Source organism: Bombus pyrosoma, linkage group LG5, assembly GCF_014825855.1.
Source record: "Bombus pyrosoma isolate SC7728 linkage group LG5, ASM1482585v1, whole genome shotgun sequence".
Taxonomy (NCBI): Eukaryota; Metazoa; Arthropoda; class Insecta; order Hymenoptera; family Apidae; genus Bombus; species Bombus pyrosoma.
This window is the reverse complement of record NC_057774.1, coordinates 2,493,910-2,518,587: the sequence shown is the minus strand read 5'-3', so window position 1 is coordinate 2,518,587 and position 24,678 is coordinate 2,493,910. Positions and strand designations below refer to the sequence as shown.

At 31.8% G+C, this 24,678-nt stretch overlaps 2 protein-coding genes and 1 long non-coding RNA gene across 3 annotated transcripts; all 3 read left to right on the top strand.

Annotated features, from left to right (window-relative positions):
* The first annotated feature begins 7,423 nt into the window (after nucleotides 1–7,423).
* Nucleotides 7,424–11,519, top strand: LOC122567989. Its single transcript, XR_006316939.1, has 4 exons — nucleotides 7,424–9,001; nucleotides 9,479–9,607; nucleotides 10,120–10,244; nucleotides 11,082–11,519. It is a non-coding gene; the product is annotated as an uncharacterized LOC122567989 (long non-coding RNA).
* A 4,578-nt stretch (nucleotides 11,520–16,097) lies between these two features.
* On the top strand, nucleotides 16,098–18,453 carry LOC122567384. Its single transcript, XM_043725816.1, has 4 exons — nucleotides 16,098–16,732; nucleotides 16,855–16,906; nucleotides 17,755–17,894; nucleotides 18,286–18,453. Exons 1-4 carry the CDS (start codon nucleotides 16,730–16,732, stop codon nucleotides 18,451–18,453), a joined length of 363 nt encoding a protein of 120 aa, XP_043581751.1. The 5' UTR covers nucleotides 16,098–16,729.
* Nucleotides 18,454–18,560: 107 nt separating this feature from the next.
* LOC122567385 (omega-conotoxin-like protein 1) lies at nucleotides 18,561–20,966 on the top strand. The gene is made up of 3 exons (XM_043725817.1): nucleotides 18,561–18,700; nucleotides 20,045–20,156; nucleotides 20,631–20,966. Exons 2-3 carry the CDS (start codon nucleotides 20,064–20,066, stop codon nucleotides 20,763–20,765), a joined length of 228 nt encoding a protein of 75 aa, XP_043581752.1. The 5' UTR covers nucleotides 18,561–18,700; nucleotides 20,045–20,063; the 3' UTR covers nucleotides 20,766–20,966.
* Nucleotides 20,967–24,678: the final 3,712 nt, after the last annotated feature.

Genomic DNA, 24,678 nt, shown 5'->3' with positions numbered 1-24,678 from the left:
ACAAATAAACGTAAAAGCGTGAAAAAAGGAAGAGGAAGAGAAAATGTATATTCACATGAAATTTTTTCGTCCAGAGAAGTTTGAAAGAAATATCGACTAGACGTCTGTGGAAAGATTCGTCAGCCTGGAGCGTCTCGCGCGACGAAAGCCAACCCTCCGACGAATTTCCAAGTTCCAAGTTCAGCGAAGCCAGAGTGGCGAATAAACGAAGAAACAACCGGCTGCCGGTTTATTTCTCTGGTGACGGTTTTTCCTGTTTCTCTTTTACGGTTGCCGTGCACGACGACGACGATGGCGACGTGCAAGAGATACACGCGGGCCAACTTGCCATCGGTGTGAAAAGAAAGAGAGAAAAAGCAGCGATCGTGTCGGCAGCTTTCACCCAACGGCAAGGAAGCTTTACGAGGTTCTTTCTGCTACCTCGTCGTTTGATTTTACGGGTCGTCGCCTTCTTCTTGCGACGCGAATTCGATTCAACGCGAACAGCCTATCCGGAGGCTCGCTATCGAACCGCAGGCAATTTTCCTACGGCCGTTTCAACTTCTTTTATATCTTCTCTTTCGTTTCACACCCGGTAACCGAGCTATCATCATCAGTGCCCACCAAGATCGGAAAATTATCGTGCAACTTTATTTCTTTTTCACTTCTCTTCTCCCCTCTTTTTATTTTTAGTTTATTTACTGCTGTAGGTAAGGGAAAGTAAAGGCGAGGTACAGGATTCTGTGTTAAGGGGATGTTCTAATATAGACCTCTGAAAAAATCGATCTTTCTCCTTTTGTAGATTTTCTTGAGGAATATAATTTTTAGAATATAGCTGGTTAAAATATAAAATGAAACGAAGTTATAGCTTTTTAAAAAATCTGAGACGGTTTAAACAGAATGACATAAGCAAATATGTCACATTTTTGTGCTATTGAACGTATCATCTCCTTCGCATAATCGTACAATTTTAGCGTCTGTCTTAACGTTATAAACCACTAGCTCCAAAAGTCAAATAAATTAATAACGACGAGTAATAACAGTAAAAACACTAGTAACATCTACGAGAGAAATGGCAATGTCAACAAGAAAAAGACATAACTCGTTAAGAACAAAAATTCACATTCTCAAACAAAATATTCCTTCCATTTTTTTGATAAACTTTAAATACATTTTTAATTCGAATAAATGCAACTCTTCATAGGATAATAATGAATAATAAAAGTTCCTTGTCGCATCTTTGGAAAGCTTGGACAATGGGTACATGTGACGCGATAATTTGTCCTATCATTGGAATTGCGTGGTAAAACATCGTCTAGCCGTGCTAGAAACGTAATTTTAGTTAATTCGCAGAAGACGCATCTCTCCAAGCCGATTGTCTCCACTTGGGGTCTTCGAGGGTGGATGCATCGCGTGCCCCCCGCACGAATGGTCAGCTGGACCCTCGTGCACGTAAATCACGCCACTGCCGCAGATCCAATTATCAAATTGTCCGGCACTTCAACCGAGTCAAGAGAAAACGGACTGAAGCCGCAGAAGGAAGAGGGATGAGAATTCGGGACGAAGGCGAATTTCCAAGAAAAGAAAGAGACGAGGTAGGAAACGCGTAAAGACGAAACCGAGAAAACCAGAAAAACCGGAAAATAGGAAGAGAGAGAGAGAGAGAGAGAGAGAGAGAGCGAGAAAATGAATCTAGGTTGGATTTATATAGGTTGTTCTAAAATCGCATAAGATAAATAACAATTAGAGGATGAGCTTAAAATTCTACTTGTTTACTGTGAAAGACGAGTTAATCTTACTGTAATCCCTGAATTCGTATATTTTAATTTTCCTCTCATTTAAAAAAAAGAAAGATTTGCAATATTTTAAAAAAATATCTAATGTGAAATTTTGAAACGAGAAGTTACGAATGCCAAATAATAATTTTTTCATATTTTCCACCAATTTGAGAAGGTTTTTAACGTTAGAAAAATACAATTGTGTCATAACTGATGAGATTATTATCATTTGTTTTAATAAATTATTAATTGTAATTACTACTTAAAAGTTACAACGATATATGAAAGTGTTTTCTTGCGTACTATTCACATCATTTCATTAAAATATGAAAAAGTACCTGGTATTTGGTGTAATTTTTTAATAACTTGTTACATGCACTTCTCGTGTTGGTATACGTGTTAGCTTGCAGCCTGTTACATTAATGGTATTTTGATATATCATAATGCTATTTTCATCTGTACAAGTATTTATGAATACATACCTGCATTTGTATGGAATAAACCATTTACCATAACAAAGGTAACTGCTTCGAATACAAATGACACTGTCAATATTTTAACGAGAAAATGGTTAAGATAGGAAAAATAAACTGAACCTATATTTTAATGAAGTTAACAAACTTAATAAGCATGACTATCTTCCTCGAAACATTTTGAAATACTAAATCTTTATAAATTCACCAATCTATTACATGTAGTGACTTCTTTACAAAAATTTCCGAATCTGCATCTGTTAAAAGCATTCATAAATTATTTACAGTAACAATTTAATCAGCTTTTAAGTTTATGTACGGAATGCTTCGTTAGTCTTAAATTATTTATTATTTTATTTACATTTACGAATGCAAGAAATTATACACAATATTCAGAATACAAAATTGCATCTATTTGTACTTCCATTTAAGAAAAATCTCGATGAATTTAACAACTTTTCGAAAAAGATAATTTCGAGAAGAAATGTCTTGAAATGTCATGATGTTCTCTGTTCTGAATCACTTTTTCTTGTTAGGACATAAATTTTTGTATCGATAAAAGTAATTGAGAGTAAATCAGTCCAAAATACACGAAACACTTTGTACATAAATGAAATTTGAATTTTGTATTCTTTTCTAAAATTGAAATTTGGCCATCCCTTATAACAATCTATTTGTAATTTTGAGCCACTATTTCGGTAACGCGCAGAGCAGACGATAGACAAGCCTAAGTGCCGTGAAATGGCCAACTAAGGGAGCAATAGATTTTGCCAGGCAAAACCACTAAAGACAGCTCGACGTTAGCAGCGAAAATTTATCACTTAAGTGACTGGAAAGCACACGAACTCTGGGGAGTATTTCGTCGTCAGATAAGGTGATAAATCGATAAGAACAACGGGCAAGAACGGATAAGAAAAAGAAAGAATTGATGATGAAAATGACAATGAAGAAGCAACAAAGTGTTCTTCTCGATCTTTTCATCTTTTCGGAAAATTCATATAATTCGCATGTATTACAAACGTCACATAAGCTGAAGCTTTTCACAACATATACTTGAATTCTGTGCATCTATGAAATTACTTATAATGTATAAATTCTTGGTAAATTGTCCAAAATAGAGGTTTTAAAAATAACGCGGAAATTACCGACAGAATATATGGCTACACTAAAGTAGACCATTAGAAGCAGCACAGAAAGTTCATTTTAATTTATACGAATTGACCGATATATCAAGATTACCGTAAAACATGTAACTCGACCAATAAGATAAAGTTTTAGTTCCAATTTTATTTAATTTGACATAATTCATTCGATATGGTAAAATGAAGAAACGAGAGTGTTATTTGGAAAGCGTATAATTTGTCAGTGTAACCTTGAGAATAATTAAAATCAATAAATAAAATATTCCTATTACAAAGAAATTGCTGAATTGTTATCACGAAAATTACAGTTGCTGTTAAGGATAGCTTCTTCGTTAGATGATTATCTGAAAAATTCGAAACGATCAGCTTTTAGGTGACTACACAGTTCACCCTGATCCCTATCAACCCCACGAGACACGTAAACGATGCAATTTTTTGTTCTCCCCTTGGTAAGAACGTCGATGCTAATTTCCTTTTCACCTAACCACAGAATTTCCTTGAAGTTAAGGCGACACGTGTACAGGAAAATGATTATTAGTACCTGGAAATGCAAACCGGATGTGCGTGTGGAATGTGTACACACACACCCCCTTTGCACGCGATTCTAATGTAGACATCGTCTTAGAGACCAAGTTTAATTCAGTTACGATACACGCAACATCGTAATCGCCAGCAACAAGTAACTGGCTCTTCAACAACGGGAATTATTGAACCAGGAAAATTGAGCACGATAATTTCAGCAATATGTTGTTTGAATTTTCAGCTGTTTAATAAAGTCTTTGATTCCAGAACTACCGACAGTTAATAAATAATATATGTATTGAATGTATAGAACTTCAAATCAAAGAAATGAAAATGAAAAAGATACGAAGAAATATATTACCTATAAATTTTATAAAAAATCATTGAAATTTCAAAAAATCCACTTTCGTAGACCTATGAAAAGTTTATGAAGAATATCTGTGATAAACTAGTCATTTTGATCAGTTTGGTATATTTGTCGAATGTAGCAACTGATAATTCGCTTCTAAAATGTAACATTTGCTCTTAAATTGCTCATTATTAACATTTAATTGCTAATCCTGAAAGTATTTATTTCAAACGAATATTTAAGTAGTATAAAGTAATCATTTGTCATTTAACATATAAATCTTTCAACTAAGATAAATATATTACATCGTATAGTTCAATTACAAATAAAAATTCCTTGATAATATTGCGTTTTAAAGAAGGATATCTACAGGAAACTCAATACGTATTTTCCTTCCTAGCGAGTCATAACATCGAAGCTTATCTGTCCTAAATGAAAAATCGAATAAACTGAAATCGTAGAACGTATAATTAGATATTAACCCTGAAAATCAAGCGATATCGCGGAAATCTACTCGAGAATCGTAACAAACAAGTCCTCCTCGTGGAAATGCGTTTAATAATTTTCCAAAGACTAGGAACGCAACGTCGTTCTCGGAAGAGATATCACTTTTATCGCCTCGTAACTAACCCTGAGGTTGATAGACGTCGCCTTACTTCATCGACCACGTAGGTCATGCATATTGGTTTTTCAAATTTAATAGATGACTTCGCAACGCACGTGTTGTATAAGCAACGTTCGTATTTTCATTTTTATTGAGTGCGATTAACACAATATCTGATAAGATCAACGTAGACAAATTTATTAGATGTTGTTATATTCATGTATAATAGGAAAATGAGTTTAGATTATTCGAAACATAGAAAGATAATTTCACTTTCAATGAATAGATGAAAGAGGAAACATAAATGATAAACATAAAAGTAGTTAGAAGATTGAAAAGCTCACGTTATGAAAGCTTAGATAAGCAATTATTGACACCGCGCGCGTCATTGTTTTGCAAGAAGAGTGATACGACTTATTAACTAAAGGAATGATATGGTTTAGTTTCGTAGATCTCATTTTTTAATTAACGAACATTATGTTTAATAAAAATACAGTTTTATGAAGAATTCAACTGTATCATCCACGGTATCATAATGCTTTTAAATCTCACTCATAATCTATGAGTTCATAAATTCTACGTTCTTTCGTGAAGAATAGGTACGAGAAATATTTACTTTAGTTTAAATAAATGTTTATCTAATACTTTTGTATAATAATTATTCGAATGAATTTCGTTCGGTCGAATATTTTGCCTGGATAATAATTATTGGTTATTTGTAATATATTATTCTATCTGCATATTCAAATGATTTCTCATTACGTATTCGAATAATTTATTGAAGCAACTATTCTGAAATTATCCGAATAATGATGCAAATAACTACTGACAGTTTTCAGTTCCACTTACAACATTACAGGTTGTAATATTGGAATAATTGTTAAATTTGCAAAAGTTAATTTGGATAATATGCTGCATTGAATACATCATTTGAAAACGCATTAATTATATAAACCAGGTTAAAAACAATTACACGATAATGACTACGATGCGCTAAATGATTTACTTTCCGATGCTTCTATTTTAAATCTTTTTCCATTAAAGACTTATTTACCTATGATAAGAGACTTTATGAAAACATACTTGTCACTTGTTATTGGAACAAACTTATGTTCGATTTTACTGAAGACTCTATACATGAAATTTAATAATAACATTCCTCAAATTCTTTAAAAGCTTTAAAAACTTCCCAGTAAAAGAATAAGACTCGAAAATATATGATACAATTTGTATGGCAGAATTAAAAAAATTCTTCGCAAAATCAATTCTTCCCAGCCTTTTACGACATTGGAAAAGACGAGATCGCTTATTAACCAAAACGTTGAAATCGATTTTCGTTGAATATTGTTAAATTTATTAAACTAATCCAGGATCTTACTCGAAGTACGATAACTTGAAAGGAGAAAAAGAAAAGGTCTGGTAATCCTGACGAGCACTTCGATTGGCGCAACAGGAGCGCAACAGTTTGATCTTCTTTCGGATGCAACGAATTAATCGGAACAGGCATTTAATTATCGCTTCGATAAAATGACTGGTCGCTCGTTTGTTTGCCGATTATCAAAACCGCGCTCGATAAATGTTTTAATTGTCTTCATTGTATTAAATTGCAAGCAATGATGCACTTGACCAGCCGTGTTCATCAGTCAGAGAGAAATATTATTCGCGGTTAACGGAGCCTCGGTTGCATACATTTTATAATACATAATATCGTGTTTACGTAAAACACGTGATCGTCGATTCAAGCAGCTCATTGCTCTCTCGTCACTCCAACTCATTCTCTCATCTGTCCCTTCTCGTTCTCTTTTTCTTTTCCTCTACGTTCAGAAAATTCACCGCGAGATTCGTTCTCGAACTGCTAACGCGTTACATAACTCGTCCATCGTTTACATTTTCTATATCAATGAGTGTAATTTGAGTCTTGCCAACAGATCAGAATTTCTGATTTACGGGTTCTAAATTTTTCAACGATGTAAATTGTATTACGTTCTTATTTGGAGCCAATCGTAATTGTAATCTTGTAATACTATCTGCTACCTTCTGAATTTTTTTTTCACTTGACGAAATATTATCAGCCATGTTGCCTTAAAAAAAAAAAAGAAATTTTAACACAAAATTGAAATATAGACACATACACGTTAACGTTAGAACTACCGACTTCGATATGTATGTACATGTTGTACACAGCTAATTAGAATTGAAGCGATATAATGCAAATAAGTAGATACAGTTTGTGAGATGTAAATATACTAATTTTATCATTCACTACATCTGTTACGGTCACATAAATCGATTAAAAAGTTAATGAATATTAAAGCGATAAGTGATATCAGTGCGTGATTTCAAATTTGTTAAGGTTTCGGTGACTGTATTTCCAACAGCATCGGCATAAATATGTGCCATGATAAAATTTTAATAATATAAATGATATTGAATTCCATAAACGATTTTGCGAATCCTTTATGATCGCGCGAACAATAAATTTCGTTACTTTGTAACTTTCGACGGTGCGTTTTATTTTATAATGTTTTTCCGTTTACTGCTGCGTTTTCCAAACCTCTCGATATCGCTCTTTTTAATTTCGTAAAAATCCTATCTGATCTTGCGAAATTGCTCAACGTTTTTAATGAAAAATTCTATTTGCGATATAAAATTGGAAATAAAAAGGAAAATACGGCCTAACTACTTCGATTTGAAACAAAAGCTATCGAACAACCTCGAATTCGTTTTTCAGTTCAACATTCTTCGCACATTACGATTTTCGATACAATAATATTTTTCATACCTTTAAACGCTTAATTTCTTTTTACATATAAATAGAACTAAATGCTGTTATTTTACTACTGTCGTTAAATATTTCCGGTTACGCAATACTTTTAGGCGGAACATTATGCTCCAAAAAGAAGAAGCAAGCAACTTCTAGATAAAAGTCATCCACAGATAAAATTTGTTTGTTTCATCATTTAAAAGATTAGGCAAATACAAATAATTTAAAATTGTGTAGACTAATCGAGTGGATACATATATCGTGCACCACTATCATAACAACTTCATTTCTTTCATTTCCTTGTTCGTAGAATGCGAAATCGCTAAATGTTTCCAATAAAAGTTGTATCACTCTTCGCATGAAATTTTTTTAATATCCTGCCACTTGTTGCGGATAGAATCGAAAAGAATCGTTTTCCGAATAACAATCTCGGAAAAGCAATTTCAGCCAGCGAAGAAGGAACATATTGTACACGATATAACGCCTTGAAACATTTAGCTTGGAAGTTTATCGGCAACGCGCATTTCCATAGCGAGTGAAACGTTCGATCGCACGACAATAATTTTTAGCCCCGAGAAACGCCTCGAGAAAAGCATCGGAATTGGGGAAAAAGCAACAACAAAAAGAACAGGCAGAAAAAACAGAGAAAAGTAATAGCAGTCGCGGTCAACGGATTTACCGGGTTCCCAAAAAATAAGCGCACGAGGAGGCCTCTTTTTCCCTCGGGGAACGACAATTGAATCAATTTAGAGGGCGGTTTTGATAGGCCGTACGACATGTGAACGCGTTACACGGCAGGTGTTTTGAAATATTACGCCGGTGTTACGCCAATTATCGTCGACAGCTCGCAGAAAAAAAATGCGATCGGCTGTTACGACACACGTCAGATCGCGATTTTTTTCGGGAATACGAAATACGCTTGGTATAGGTTGTACAGTGCTAGACGATATACTGGCATAAGTATTAGATCGTAGCATAATAAACTCGTTACGCGTTTGTTTATTTAAAAATATCAACGAGATTGTTATTTTTATATTGTAAAATTTTGTTAACCGACGATATATGTATTATTTCCTTTCACTGTCATTTAATAGTGGATTAAGTAATTTTTGTGATTTTATTATTCCAAAGTTTTCGTTCTTTAAAATAGTTTCAGACAATAAAAAATTTAGCACTTTCAGCTTCCACTAGTATGGAATAGTTTAATAGCATGAAAGCTGAAAACGAGAAAAACGATACGTATGCGTGGTGAAGTACGTACTTGCATTTTCAAGTGTTCTTGTTGACTTAACTGCAACTGTCTATTCGAGTGAGAATGCGTAAATGTTTGGAAGCTGATGAAGAGCATTTTGAACATCTATTACAATATTTTGACGATGTTGAACATGTAGTAAGTAGCAATGGTAACAGATACCTTTTTTTTTATGTGCATTTCGTCAGCAAGGAATGGATTAAAATCATTAAAATCAGTTGAGAGTGGAGTAATAATATTTGTCGTTGAATTCGACTTGTCGAGTTTGTAATATTTATTTTTGTATGCTCTACATGATTATAATACTAAAAATATAGAAATCTATTTAAAGAGATGAAAATGATCATGAGAAGTTTCCCTATCTAAAAATATTTCGTTTCTCACAAAGAAATAGCTTTTTTTAATCATAAAATTTCTAGGAAACTAGTTCCGCGATAATTACAAAATTAATTTTAGATGATAAAAATTCCATAACATTTTAGTCTTTCGCATAGCACTTCCTTCTCTCTAAATAGTTTAATGAGAACGAGATATCTTGTATTCATCTTCAATCTTAATGATAACAAGTTCTTGTTCCCTTTTTAACCACTTAAATCTATTTACTTCTGTTTATAGTTTCTTCACGGCGCTTGAAAATCATTGTGCATAAGATTTCATCAAAAGGATAAGACAGATAAAACTTTATCTTTGAGAATGTTAGAATTGCCTTTAAAAGAGAGATGATTAAATAATGTGTTTACAGTGGTATAAAATAATTATCTTATAGTTAAACAATAATTACTCGCGACCCTTAATTAGAATATATGATGTAATATTAATTAATAACTACAAACGAATGCAACTGTTTATCCCGCTTATTTTGTCGAAAGCAATGATTTTGAAAGTTCATTTATCGATATACGCATGTGGCTATATATATCTCCTGTTTATTCAAAATTTTCATATAATAATAAATATACTATCTCACATTGATTCCATATTCATTTTTATACGTTATTTACAAAATGTAAAAATATTATTTACATATTATAAATTAAAAAACTATAACGGATAATAAACTTCAACAAATAAATTTCAAAATGATATATATTTTGAATCAATAAAGTAATTCATTTTTATAAAATGTACAGAACCTTTTATAAGGATTGCTTGTTTATGCAATTTACTAAATTAAGAAGAAAATTAGTAATTATTAAATTCTTTATCAAAGCGGTTATTATTTGATCGTATGAAATCTTACTATTTTCGATTCATAGAATCTGCAGTTTATTAATGATTCAGAAGTCAATGCGACGAGAAATTTTTATAAAAAGGGGAAAAGGAAAATAACAGGAACCTTATTCGAGGCATTGTTAAAATAAAAAAAGGAAGATCTGGAAATGTGAGTACAAAAATTTGTCGAACACATAGAACTCTTACATAAAGTTTCAATATTGTCCTGGTTAACAACAAACAGAATAATGAATACACAACGTCGTGCAAAATTCAATCATACAAATTAACTGCTTGCATCAATTTCGTTTACCTTGTAACCCAGTCGAATCGCTCGATTCGATCGAACAACTGGTGAAAACGCCAAGTGTTTGTTATACTTTCAAATTATGCTATTTCCTGAAAATGTTGGTGACCAGCGATCGACGTATTAATGACGCCCTGGAAACACGACATGAAAGTTTCATTTTGGGAATAACGATCGTATTGCAATTCTGGAAGCTAGTAACAACTCGACAATTAATTTAAAACAATAACGATTACTATACTTTGATTATTCTATGTACTTTAAAGATATTCAAATAACATGAATTCTTCTTTTACGTAAAAGGAAATGTACAAATGTCATACACATGTACATGTAACTTTAAAAATGGAACACTTTGATAAAGATACCTTAAAAATTTGAGATTCGATTTTTAAATAAATTTATTGAATTTGAGTAATCGGAAAATGTTATTTCATTAATAGAAAACACGTTTGTGTTACATTCATGTTTGTATAACTTTTCTATTTCTATACCCGTGAACAAAATTTCTATCAAGATATATATCTTTTACGAAGAAAAATAATACTTTAGTATTATACTGTGATTGCAATAGCTTTGCAAAAAAATATAAATTTTTATTTCTTATTATTACATGTAGTTTATTATACTATCTTCTTACCTATTATTGCAATGTAATAATATCTATTGTTATTAATGTTAATTGAATTTTAATTATAGATTTACAAGCATATCTAATTATAAGTTTATTAATTTGGAAATAAACACAAGATAAAAATTATGAACAGAGATTACAATCGAATTTCTTGGAAGAAAATGATAAATTGGCAGCAAAACAACGATCTTCAGAAAAATAATTATTTTATCAAGATAAGAAACGACAGGGGGTTTGTTTTTCTCTCTCGTAGATTTCTGCGAAGCAGGAAGGCCTGCGCAATATGTTTATCCAATACGGTGTTTACCTTGTAGTCGACGAATCTCGATAAAATGCAATAGTATCCGTGACGATCACAAATAGAGTTTGATGATTCGTCAAGGTATCCCGTCCAAATAGAAAAAATATTATCTACAGATTTGTCGGATCATATAAATATCAAAGTTACAACAAATATGCTCAGACGTTGCAAGTTACATCAAAGATACTGAAAGCTGAATCTAAGAAAGGTAAGTTTTAATTATATATCAAATATACTAAATTTGTTTCCAACAAACAAATACAAGCTTCATTCTTCCGATATATATCAATTTTTGTATGATATTTTGCAGTTTCTATATTTGTGGAATCACACCAAGTGATTAAAATGAGAGTACTGTTCGTAATTCTCTTCATTTGTTTATTGGCTATTTCAGCCATTACGGGTTGCAGACCAGCAGGTGCACTAGTAAGTAAATTTGCTAACGATGAAAATTAAACTTAAGAGTACCAATTTTGTTATTATATTAAACTAAGCAAAACTTCTTCAGTTGTTTGAATCCGTTAATTTGGACTAGGCTTAATTTGAATTTGTTATTTCATTTGAATTGAAATATCTTTGCAAATTTCAGTTAGAATTGAGGTTCTCTTAATTATTCTTTGTAATGAACAACACTTGTTAGATAGCATAATGTTATTTACAATTTAGTGTATTGCTGATACTGGATCATTTAAGGGAATTTTATTATTTTATTTTACTCGTTTTCACTAATCAGCTCTTATTGGTCAAGTTACTTCCAATTGCTTGAATTCAAGTAGCTTGGAATTACACTACCCTTTTCCTTTTATTTATTTATTTCAACATCGATTACAGTGATTATTCGTTCAAATACTAATATACATATACTTGTTACTTTACCTGACTTGAAATATTATTTTTACTTTATAGAACTATTGAAAAAATGTGTTTCTATTATTAATAATTAGTAGGAAACAAATTTTCTCACAAGTCAAGAAAACATTCAATCCCGAAAGGGTAAAATTTAAGTGGTTTTAATTCATACAACTTAATTCGTACAAATAAAAGCTTAAATTCCAGTTTCTCGAATTCAAATAATTTGACTGATCTGAATAACGATTAATTTTATGCGAATAATTTTCCAATCCAATAGCTATACGTAATGTAGCCAGATATTTCTTTAGAGACCAACGAAACTTATGCGTCGTCTGGGAATTTTTCGAAATTTTTGTCACGCGTCAATTGGTTCATTCGTATGGCTAATTATCGGATGTAATTTGTCGTAGTGTTCTGATGACAAAGATTGCTGTGAACCGTTGATATGCAACCCGTGGGCTCGCCGATGTACCAAGAAAATGGGTCCGCCAGCACCACTAGAATCAGAAAATTAGCTACGAGATCAAGACGCGCACGTGTTCTGGGCCAGCAATGAATCATCTTTCGATTGATATCAATGTTATTTCGTTTGCCTACGAATCTAGTTAGATACTCGCCATATTTAGAATCTTAAAATTGAATTTATTTTCCTCTATATAAATATATGTATGCGTATATATAATAAATACAAGATATATTTGTGCTAAATTTATTATTCCTTAATTTTCCTTATATAAGGTACTATATCTTTCTCTGTTTGTTGAACAGATAAATTCATGTACGGTATAATTTGTAAATAAATTACGGAACAGCGCTGACTAAATTAATATTGTTAGTAAAATTTGATGATAAATATATACAGTGGTTACAAAAAGTATTTACACACCATTGTATTTATAGTACTATTTACTACATACTAATATTAATAGTGAATTGAAATATACGTAATTCAAAAAATAACATATGCAAATGATAAAACGAAAAAACATTCCACTAATATGTATTCTATAGTTACATCTACACTGTATGTATTAAGACTCGCAAGAAATTATTGAACTTCTTATAACAATACGACAATAACACTTCACGATAACATGAATGGGTCTGTGATTTCAACCTCGATCGACTATGTCGAACGTATAAATACACGAAACTACTGTTTACAAGACAGTTTAAAGCATACTTCGACGCTGAGAGCATGCAGGTAGAAGTTAGTATATCTCTTTATTCTCTAAAATTATTTGTGATCTGAAACATCAAATTATTATTATTTGACTGCAATTACTTTATCTACTTTGAATAAAAATCTCAAAATATGGAAATATTTTCTAATTTGCTGTTTTACTGTTTGCTGATTTGCTGTCTTCACACATACTGTAAATTTCATTGTAATTAAATTTCTAAAAGAATACATAACTTGAATTAACATCTACAACAAATATAATAGAATAAATATTTTATAACTTTTCTTTCAAGCATATTTCGTTCATACTAAGTTCAATTTTTACGTTGAATTTCATCCGAATTCCACACAAATCATTCTTTAATTTTATATAGTACCTTAGTATCAAATTGCATTAAATACACACACACATACATATGTATTACATCTATATTAGTTCGCTTATCACAAACTATAGTGAAAAATATACAAAGTTATAGCCTTATTCTAGCCTTAATATATAAAGTTATACTCGTTTTCTAGAAAGCTCCTCAATTAGTATTATTCATATAGATATGTGCTATAACTAGCATTTATACTGTCAATGTTAATCGTATTTTTACTCCAGAATATTGATAAATTGCATTTTTAATGAAACAGAAAATTCCAGGACCCGATAATCTGAAAGAAAATGATTTAAACAAATGTTTCATACTGGAAGGAATTTAAAATTTACATTGTATCGAATCTCTGTTCTGTGAAACATAATTATTAAATTTTTGAGGAATAATCGCAGAACCCGCTCAACCATACGTAATAGAAGTAATGTTTCAATTTCACTGCACATTTTGTATAGCGCAAGTATAACAGCAAAAACGAATGTAATGGTGAATTTTTATGAGCTATGCGCAATCGGGCGGAATTCAACGTGAAATATGAGAAAAGTTTGCAGTTATGTTCACAACGCTTCTGTTATGTTTTTCTTATTAGATCTCTGTATAGAAATATATGTAATTAGCACGAAACGTTTATAAATAAGGAGAATAATCATGAATAATAGACAATTTGCTTATTAAGCCTAATTAAAATATTTATTCAATTTCTTGTACGTATATATTTTCCTAATTTCTATGCTTACAGTAATCTTTAATTATATCATATTCTTTTCAATAATTATTGCAGCTTCAATAGCTATTGAAATGCGATTTCTGCTGTCCATGTTGATGTTTATGGCAATTTGTACTGCTGTGTTATCGACTCAATCGAAAGAAACCGGCAGTTGCAGCCCTTGGAATGGAAAGGTACGTGCATCACGTATGAAACTTATAAAGTACGAAAAGAACAATGTTTATTGTCGAAGTACTCCTCTTTATAGAATATATTAATTTCAAGATATTTCATTTATACCTATAAATTATTTTCTTGTGTATTTCCTAAATTATCTTAAAAATTATAGACAGTTTCATTGTTTAAATCAGAAGAATCATGTAATTTTATAACATCCAATAATTACTGAAAAGAAATTACTTATGTGTTGAAAAACTAAGAAAATTTGTAAAATAAAATATACATAATATCGGATATCGATATTGAAGATTACATTTTCTTTTTTTATACGGTACAATATTTTTGCTTGTAGTATCTTGAAAAGTGTATGTGTATGACGTTACTCTTTGCATATCAAAGTGACACATTTTATTTTTGTCAGATCGTCGCTGACGCTTACTTAAAGACAACTTAACATCACTTATATGATAGATAAGAATATAAAAAATGTGAAATACCATGAACTTTATTTTACAAACTATTAAAAAAAAGTCATATACGACCTTTTCTCTGTTGTTAGTCATTTTTAAATATACCTAATGCAGTGTGTACGGTTTATCGTTTAATCTTAAACGATTCGATAGATACAACTTCGTCACAGTGTTGCTAATATGAAATAACAAAACATATAATAATATATCTCTCGTGCATATTGATGATATACTTCTACAATGATATCTTTCACTTGTTCGAAGATAATATTCAAGATTTTCTTTTATCTAACATCTTAACCCACATTTATTTTGTTTACAGGTGCTAAGAACGTAGCATTTACATTATATGTAATTTTGTGGTAACAAGACACTGAGCGTTATTTTACGACAATGGTTAAATAATCTTGTCGAAAATATGACGATAAGCTAAAGAAAATGTTGATGCCTTATAGTTAGTTTCATACTAGGAAAAGTAGTTCTCGTTCCTCATCTCCTTTTTTCATTTTTGTTATTAGTAGACTTCTTTTAATAATTATGTATACAGTAATATTTAACACGTGCTAAAAACGTGCAACTATCCAATTGACAATGTTAAAATTCTGTTATGAGTATGAAATATGCACATACACAAATAAATGTTATATTCATATATATATGAAAAATTATATAATTTTTTATCGAAAATTTGTATTATAAAACTTCGTAATCCGAGCTTGTATAAAACTAGAATATCAATATATTTATTATACAATGAATATCAATATATTAAATATATAAAATATCAAGTACAGTTTAGTTACCGTAGCTCTAAGTCTTAACATCATTTTTAACATTGAATATTTAATTATTTTGTATTTCTGATTTTAGTGTAGAGTGTACGAAGATTGTTGTCGCCATCTTCTTTGTCTTACATATGCAGCTAAATGTGTGCTAAATCCAGTGCATATTCCAGGACAAGACAAAAGACCTATTGGAAATGGACCATTTCCTCCTGATTATCCAAGCGATTAAGTACTATTACGTTTTCGTTTTTCCTTAACTCTTAAACTCTTTATTCATCCATAACAAAAACGACCCTTCTGGATTTTTATCTCTTTCTAGGAAAATAGAAAAGATACTTTAACATCTTTAATTTTTGTTTAATAAATTTTGATGCCTTTTAACAAACCGTATAAATATGTATCCTCGTTCGAATTGGACATTCCTTATTATATAAAAAGAAAACAAGCAATAAAATACTTAAAAATATCGTCGTCTTCGTTGTTACTATAACAGCTGAATCATATGGAACCATGTGAATCAACGACTAAAATGAAATAAGTGACTGATAAAAATATCTGCTGATAGCAACGCAAAAGTAATATTAAGATAAGAAATACTTCTCACAAAAATTTTTTTTGTAAAACGTTTCAATTTTCATTTGTTCCATGTGAAGGTTCATTGTGATATCAGTTTCACCATATTACGAGTCTTATTTCTGACTGTTAGCATATGTTGTTATTTAAATAAACCAAAAATTATCACTGCTCGTTTATATTACATATGACAAAGCAACGTAATTTGAAACTTCATCCGTTTCCGCGGATGTTACGTGGAAAATGTCAAAGTTCTCAAATGACCTAATCTTTTGGCAGTTTAATGGTAGTATCATCGTAACGATAAGTAAACGAAATTGTATAACAAACAAACAACGAGATGCGTAAAAAAATTTTTAATTTTGAAATTGCAAAGTTGTGACGTTGTATGGTGATGTTTTTCAAAAGCAGATTTACCAAGGAGGGAAAGAAAGCTACGATTGCGGCGCGCCGGCTCGTTGTACGTGAAATTCAGTGACGTTAAAAGAAATAAAAAAAAAAAAAGGAGCGAAAGAAAGGAAAAGAGAAATAATCGACGTTTTCACTTGGCTACCGTCTACGTATAAAAGGACAATATTACCGGATGATTCGGTTTTCTTTCCTGTTGTTTCCTATTAAGCGAATTAAAGAACAAGAGGGCTTTGTCGGGAGATCAATGGAATGTATAAAGCCTGCAATATGCAGTCGATGGAATATCGGTGCAGAAAGCAAAAAGTGCTCGACCATTTCATAGCGACGAATGGAAAAAGAATGTTCGCAGTGACTGCCTCTTTTCAATTGTTATACAGTTTAGAGTATAATCGGAGTGAATTATAATTGTGGGGAAAATAGTACGGCAGGTTTTGACTTCCTCGAATTTGCCGAGATACAAACTAAATAACAGATCCAGAACAATCTTCAGTTACTGTAAGTTTATAGGTGGCCTTTTCCTTCTTTATTTTCTATTTTCCTTTCTTTTTTTTTTATTAACGTAGAAAGGAAAGGAAGGATTTGTACATACAACAGAACGATTAAACTCGAAGATAGAGATCGAAGGCAACGTTTCATTGTTTACGCTCATACAGTATATTGTTAAATTGAAAAATGAAATCTGTTAGCAACAAAGACAGAGGATTTCCCTATTTTATCTTCCTTGTTATTTTTATTCGCGTTTCGCCAGCAATTTATATTCTCCAAACGTTATCTATTCAATTAATTCTTTTTCTCTTCCTTTTCTTCTTTCTTTTTTTTGGAGAGAAAAAGTTGTAAAGCATTACTTTATGCGCTCTTAATACTTTACTGATGTAAGGTCCTCTAAATGTTTTACAGATAACCAGAAAGAAACAGATAAAAACATATTTGTTGCACGTATACGCGTTGTGTACATTCAACTTTCAAGGACAAACTGTATCACGTATTTTCCATTTCCGACAGACTCCTTAGTTTTCCCATCGTATCTGTTTTGGAAAGTATGATGAAATATGTTGGAAGACAGTTATATTAGAGTTATATACATGTAATCTACATAACAATTATAACTGAAAGATAAAAGTTCGCTCATTATTAATTATAATTTTGCATTATACTTATCTTCTATCATCTTCTAAATACGTAATTGTAGTTAGTCACTTAAAACATATAAATTAACACGGATTAAAACATATAAATATTAATATTATTTAATACTTATAATTTTAATTTAATCAATTTGAATTTAATATCTATAATTAAATTAATTAATAATGATGTAACAAACCTACTCGATTAATCTTCCACTAATAAGTTTTAACACAATTTTCCAACCATATTGTTCTAATATAATATATATATATATAATAGTTCAAAATGACATAATTGCAGTTTACAAAATTCTACAATAAAAATTCCAAATTTCCTCCAACGAATAAGAAGGTCGAAAAGAGGAAAGAAAGTAAGACGTGGAAAATTCATTCAGTAGCTAAACTAATCATTGGAACGAGAACTCATCAGTGTAATAAAGAGCGAAACAACTGCACAAACATTTCTTAAAACTGAATCACGTGTACTTTTAAGAAATATAACATTTCTCGCTATTACCCAGCACTCTTCCAGCTACGCACACGTGCCGCATTCTGTATGTGTAATACACGACTTAAACAGCAGTTAGAGTGACGCGATGTTGCGGTATAAAAGCGTAGTATATTTCAAGTTGAGAAATCAGTTAAGGTCGAACTCTTGAGACGTTCGCTGTGAAGAAAGAGCCGTGAAATCGCTCCTACAGATCAAGTCACTTCTGGTGAGTAGAATTGCGCAGTTTCTCCGTGAAGGACGAATTACTTCTGAATAGCTGGCAACAACTTGTTTTTAAGCTGATCATCGTGAAAAAGTGTTTGAAAATAAAATAATTACAGCTACAGATTTCACGTATAAACCGTTCTTCAGTGATTGGTTCGATTCGATTGTGAATTTGAATTTCGGTAAATAATTTTAGATGGTGAAACATTTGAATATATGACTTGGAGTGAATGAATATCAAGAGAATATAGAAAATCGTATCAAGTGTACGAAGTGTAAATATGAGTGTATCGTAAACGCCAAACTTTCTCAAATTTCTCTTCAAAGAGACGAAAACGTTCGACAGCATGTTTTCCAAGTGACTTCTTCTCGATGCGTTAACTTGGTCGTGCATTGAACTTTGAACGCCTGTTGTCACGTATTGTTGTTATTTTAGTACGTTATTCATCTCGTCATTGTACATACAACTATCGAGATAGTTATCTTTTTCCAAATCAAACACTATGATTATAAATGTATTATTAACGATCTGGAAAAATAAAAATAAAATTGGCAAATTAGGAAAGAAGACAATTTTAAACTGACCATAGTGTTGCTATCGGTTAAATTAAAAATATTATTCTTTTAACGAAAAAAAATTCGAGGCATGTCGATAACAGAATTGTGTATTCGCATAATTTACATAAAAAGTGACGTAATAAAAAAACTCGAGCAGATAAAGATAATAAATTCGCAACTCATCAATAAATTATTTTGCAAAGGAAGGCCAAAACAATGTGTTTATTAGTCCATGTCCATTATAAAGCACGAAAGAATTCTGTCACACTAAATACGTGACAACCACTTGGCAAAGTAGATTGATGCCGTACACGGTTGGCCGTGGCCATATACTTTACTCACTCTGATCGCTATTCAAGAACGAGTCAGGTCAGTAGTTAATGACTCATTCACGGACACCTGTGTACATCCTTCCTGCGTAGAACTCATACATATACTCGGTCGCTTGCGTAATGAGCTAGAATGTTATGAATCTGAGTCCGACCTTCACAGGAGAGCGTCTTTCACAGATCTGTTTAGACGAGATGTTAAGTCTGAAGTTAAAAGTTAAGAAGTATCTTTCATTTGATATATTCCGGTTCGATTTGAATTTCTTCTAAATTTCACAAAAAAAAGCAAGTGTTCGTTGAAAAATGTACGTTACAAACGAAAATAAAAAGCAAAATGATAGTTCGATGGCAAACAATAAAATTCCTAGTGCTATACGAGATTAAAAAATTGAACAACAAAAAATGAATTGCATTGCAAGATGGGAAGAGAAAGTGATACAATTTTTTCTCATTTACAGTGTGAAAATACATCGCAAAATGTCCAAGTTTATGCTATTCGTTTGCGTCGTTTTGCTGGCTACAACCGTCATTACGGCTGTCCCCAGCTCCTGCGGTAGACACGGTGACCCCGTAAGTAAAAAGTTATTTTGTTATTTCTCTGAATGTCCACCAACAAAATGATGTAACGTTGGTTCGTTGTCAACACGTTCAGTAGCGCGAAAAAAATTTCGAAATATAAAACGATATTAGAAATTTATATCCCAATATTTAATTATCCTAATTCTAGACATACTCTGCCTTTCATTTTCCTTCAGCAGTAGATAAAACAATATCTTTGTGTTTCATTCAACGGAACTATTACTTTATAGACGTGTTGATCATCAGATATGTTCGACGTCAGCTTGACACACAGGTCATAAAGAGGACCAGACGTAAAAATAATAACAGGGTTACGCGAACCAGTTCCGCTAATTAGAGTCTCGTGGACGATGAGAGCCTAAAATAGAATTTTAAAGCAGCCGTAATAATATGCAGCCAGAGCTGCACAATGTCATTTATACCAGCTGATAAATTCGCTAACGCGAATTTATTTCTTCATTTCAGTGCGTTTCCAACAGAGACTGTTGCACTAACACAAAGTGTCACATATACGCGAACAGATGTCAAGTACAGATCACGGAAGAAGACCTGATGGCTGCACGTGAAAAGATCCTTGGCCGGAAAGGGAAGGATTATTAAGTAATTAGCCATTTCAACGATGAGCATATATCAATCAAAGTCTCCCATTGAATCAAATCAACGTTCAAGACCGCCTAATATCTTTGCCTCGAAGTTAATGTTTACATAGAAACAAACAACAGCGCATTATTCATGCAACAGATGTAAATATGCGAAACAAATAAATGAAATAAATCGTACATACAAGCAAGTATAAAGCTACATTCACGTATTTTTTAATTTTAATGGCGATCGCGACTACCATGATTACTAGCGATTCTTGTATTTTTTAATTTTAAACAGCGGCTATCGTGATTATATTGGTGAGATTTGTTTACGAGTCATTTGTTGCAAACGTATACTTAATAAAAATTTAGTGTATATCACGAACAATGGTTTTATACCTAGAATAAGTGCTAAAGATGGTCTTATTAAATAATTTAGCTTATTAGTATAATCAACAATTGACTATTCAAATAATAATTTGTGCAAAATGTATTTGCAATGACTATACTTGTAAGTTCTATATACATTTTCAGATTGGTTTCAAATTTGATTAATATAATCGTGACAGTCGTGTTTTATTACAATATCAATAAAAATTCGAAATAATTTTATATAGCAAACATAATATACTGAAAGTTTTCTATGTTAAGTGTCAAACTATTTCCATGAGCCACTATATTTGAATTAATTTTTGAATTGACTTTACTTTTGTCAAGGTTCGGCTTAGGAAAATTAGCATTTATCTTTTAATTTTGATGTTCACATTCGATCGAATGTGTGACGATAGAGCGTTACGTGCAAAAACGAACGAGCTGTGGAACACAGCGTAGATGGAATTTCCATTCGACGAAGAGGTCACGATTATTAGGCTGACGATTATTATTATCAGCTAGTACGAGATTATTGTGCTTCGTTTCTGACGCAGGAAAGTTGCACGCAAGATAATATCCGCGTAACTTGTGGCAGCGGCAGAAATGCGATTGTTATGAAATGAAATTCCGCTAATTTTATACGAAACCGTTCGAACAGCGTGTGGTTACTAGGAAGATAAACATTTTAGAAAATTATATGCGATCAAGCATGTAATTGCACGGTGCCCGCTGGAAAATTAAGCGGCACGGCGTTCGATTGCGCTACATGCTGTATCGCTTTATCGCGCGTATCGCATCGCATTTCGAACTTACTATCGCCTTTAAATTCGCTATCTTTGACGACATTACCATTGTTCGTCCGAAACGTATAGTAAGCTAGGATTATTTGAGTCACCTAAGCCTCAATATCTTAAAACTTTATTTTGAGCTTTATACAGAGTAATCAAACTTGTTGTATATTGTGAGACGCCATTAGACTTAGGATAACGACAACAAGATGAGGAAATATCGTACAAGTACTTTAAACTCGGCATAAAGTATTTCTTGAAAAATAATTAGGGTCATTTGAGTCAGTAACGAAGTATCGTATGAGGAATAATAAAATAAAGAATAAAATTTCTGCTAAAAATAAGATAATACACAAACACTATCGAATTATGATAATTCGATACAACTGAAATTAATTCCACTAATCATTAACAGTAATTAAAGAAACTTCTTGCTTTTTGGATAAATAGACGTTGAATAGAAAATGATAGTAATCGAACTGTCAATGTACACCATATATTTCATTCTTTAGCAAGTTGTTTTCGAATACAGATCGTTAAAAAAATTGTTCTAATAGGATTTAACAAATTACTAGGTAAATTAAATTGCTTAACTTGACCCAAATATCCTATTGATTTAAATAATCCTATCTTAGCCGATATATGCCTTGTTCTGCTGATAAAGGCACTCTGCCTCTGATCGGAAATGTGAATAGATTGAAAAAAAGAGAATCTAGCAAATAAAACTGACGCGAAAGGAACAGGTGCGCGTTACAGGAAAAGGGTGTAGTTTAATCGCTTCGACTTATCATTCGATAAAACGACAACTGAATCAGCCATATGTGACTTAATCGAAATCGCTCATGCACAAGGTCTGTCTGTGTCTCGAGATTTCTACCGGATAGGTTAATAAATTATCCTGGACGCCTCTGGCTTTTTCCTTTTTGAACAAATGGTTCGAAACACTAATGTTCACCAAGAATCGACTGCTTCTTCAACATTAATGATTGCTGGCGAATCGATTTGCTTCTTTGTACTCTTAATTCACATGGATTTTTGTAGAATAAAGAATTTGATGGAATCCGAATGTCTAATACGCACTAGTTTCGTGATCAAACCTTTACGAAATTAATATTTAGTATAAATTTATATATAATAACGATATTATACGTGATATGAGAGTATATTATTATGATTGATTATAAGATGATAAATCACTTACAAAGTAATTTGTAAAATAAAGGAAATACGCTAGGAAATAATTTTATGAGTGCAAATAACGTATGTGTATTATGGTTTCTGACAGAAAAGAACATTTTCACGCCGAATTTTGAATATTGTTTTATGTTCTATCGTTAGAATAACTGATTAATCCAGTCTACTCTGAAATGATAAATACATACCTATTTTATGCATTGGTTTACATACTTTGAGGTATTCCTCAGTTATACTTTATTCATATATTAATTCATATATTTAAAAATATTCTTTAATGAAAATTTTCTATTTGCAGTATATATGTATTTAGATTTAATAGAATAACGGAAATACATAAATCTAACAGGTAATCTCGCAAAATGAGATTCTGCATATTTCTAAAATTGCCATCTATACTCGTGACTTACGTAAATCAAAGCTGAAAAGAGAATTTTAAACTCTGCTGTTTTACAGATGTCGCCAAACTTCGCGATCGCGTTGGAGATTTTAATTTCAACAGAAGTTGTTTAAAAATTGAAATCGGCCGAAAGGTAAGCTCGTTACTTAGGAAAAAATTCTCGATCGTTGGTCGACCATGCTTTATCGACCATTAAAAGGCATCCTAATTTCCAAAAGTAGGCGTACTTTGAATCAAAGACCGAAAGCTTCTTCCGTTCGTTAGACGACATTTACGTCGTGCTTCAATCTCATTAGTTTCAGCTTAAAGTTAAGCGCCTCAACTCTTTTAGGCCGAGCTGTTTCCGTTCTTTGACCATCACGGAGTTTACAAAGTTCTTTTCGACGGAAGTTACGCCTGATAGCCATAGAGAAAAGAGAAAAGCGCGCACGAGGAACACTGTACCCATAATTTAGACTTCTATATTTCTTCATATTCGAATATCGACGAATCTTTACTACTTTCGCTCTTTTACAATCATCTATGTTAATCAAAGTGGAATGTTATCGAAAACAATAAATCAAATTCAGATTTTAGTTAGACTTTTCAGATTCAAATCAGATTTTAATTAAAATTTTCTTTTTAATTTACCTCAAATTTTGTCACTGAAATTTACTACTCCAGAAACTCTACTACTCCACTATCATGGGGATAATGTGTGATTGTTCATTCATCATTTTTCTATAACTCCTGCAAATAACAATTTCTGTCAGCTTTTATCGTATATTTTAAATCGTTATCTTACACGATTCCAAAATTTTGATTAATCATATCCCATATGAAATTAGTAGGCATCCATATTTATGTATATAAACAAGAATGGTGATATTTAAATACATAACTTTTACATTAAGGTTTTATATGTAGAAGGATGATTCATGAGCTTTTTAGTAAGCTACGTACTCAAAGCAAAATCTTTCTTCGTCAACGCTTATTTAATTTTTATATTTCCGAATCTCGATCCGTGTGACTCTGATAAGATGGAAAAAGTCCTATCTAGTGGATCGAAGGTAAAGGCATCACTAGACAAATATTTGTCTGATGTACCTTATCGTGTTCCAGCTTAATTGCCATATGTTATACTCTCATACTTTGTGGTACACCTTCTGTCTTAGGTAAAACGCGCGTACGTGCCT

Coding starts and splice junctions, on each gene's coding strand:
- LOC122567384 (XM_043725816.1), top strand. Junction 16,907..17,754: donor TTGCGGCGCGCCGGCTCGTT/GTACGTGAAATT, acceptor AATGTTTTACAG/ATAACCAGAAAGAAACAGAT. Junction 17,895..18,285: donor CATCGTATCTGTTTTGGAAA/GTATGATGAAAT, acceptor ACATAATTGCAG/TTTACAAAATTCTACAATAA.
- LOC122567385 (XM_043725817.1), top strand. CDS start 20,064: ATGTCCAAGTTTATGCTATTCGTTTGCGTCGTTTTGCTGGCTACAACC. Junction 20,157..20,630: donor GCGGTAGACACGGTGACCCC/GTAAGTAAAAAG, acceptor TCTTCATTTCAG/TGCGTTTCCAACAGAGACTG.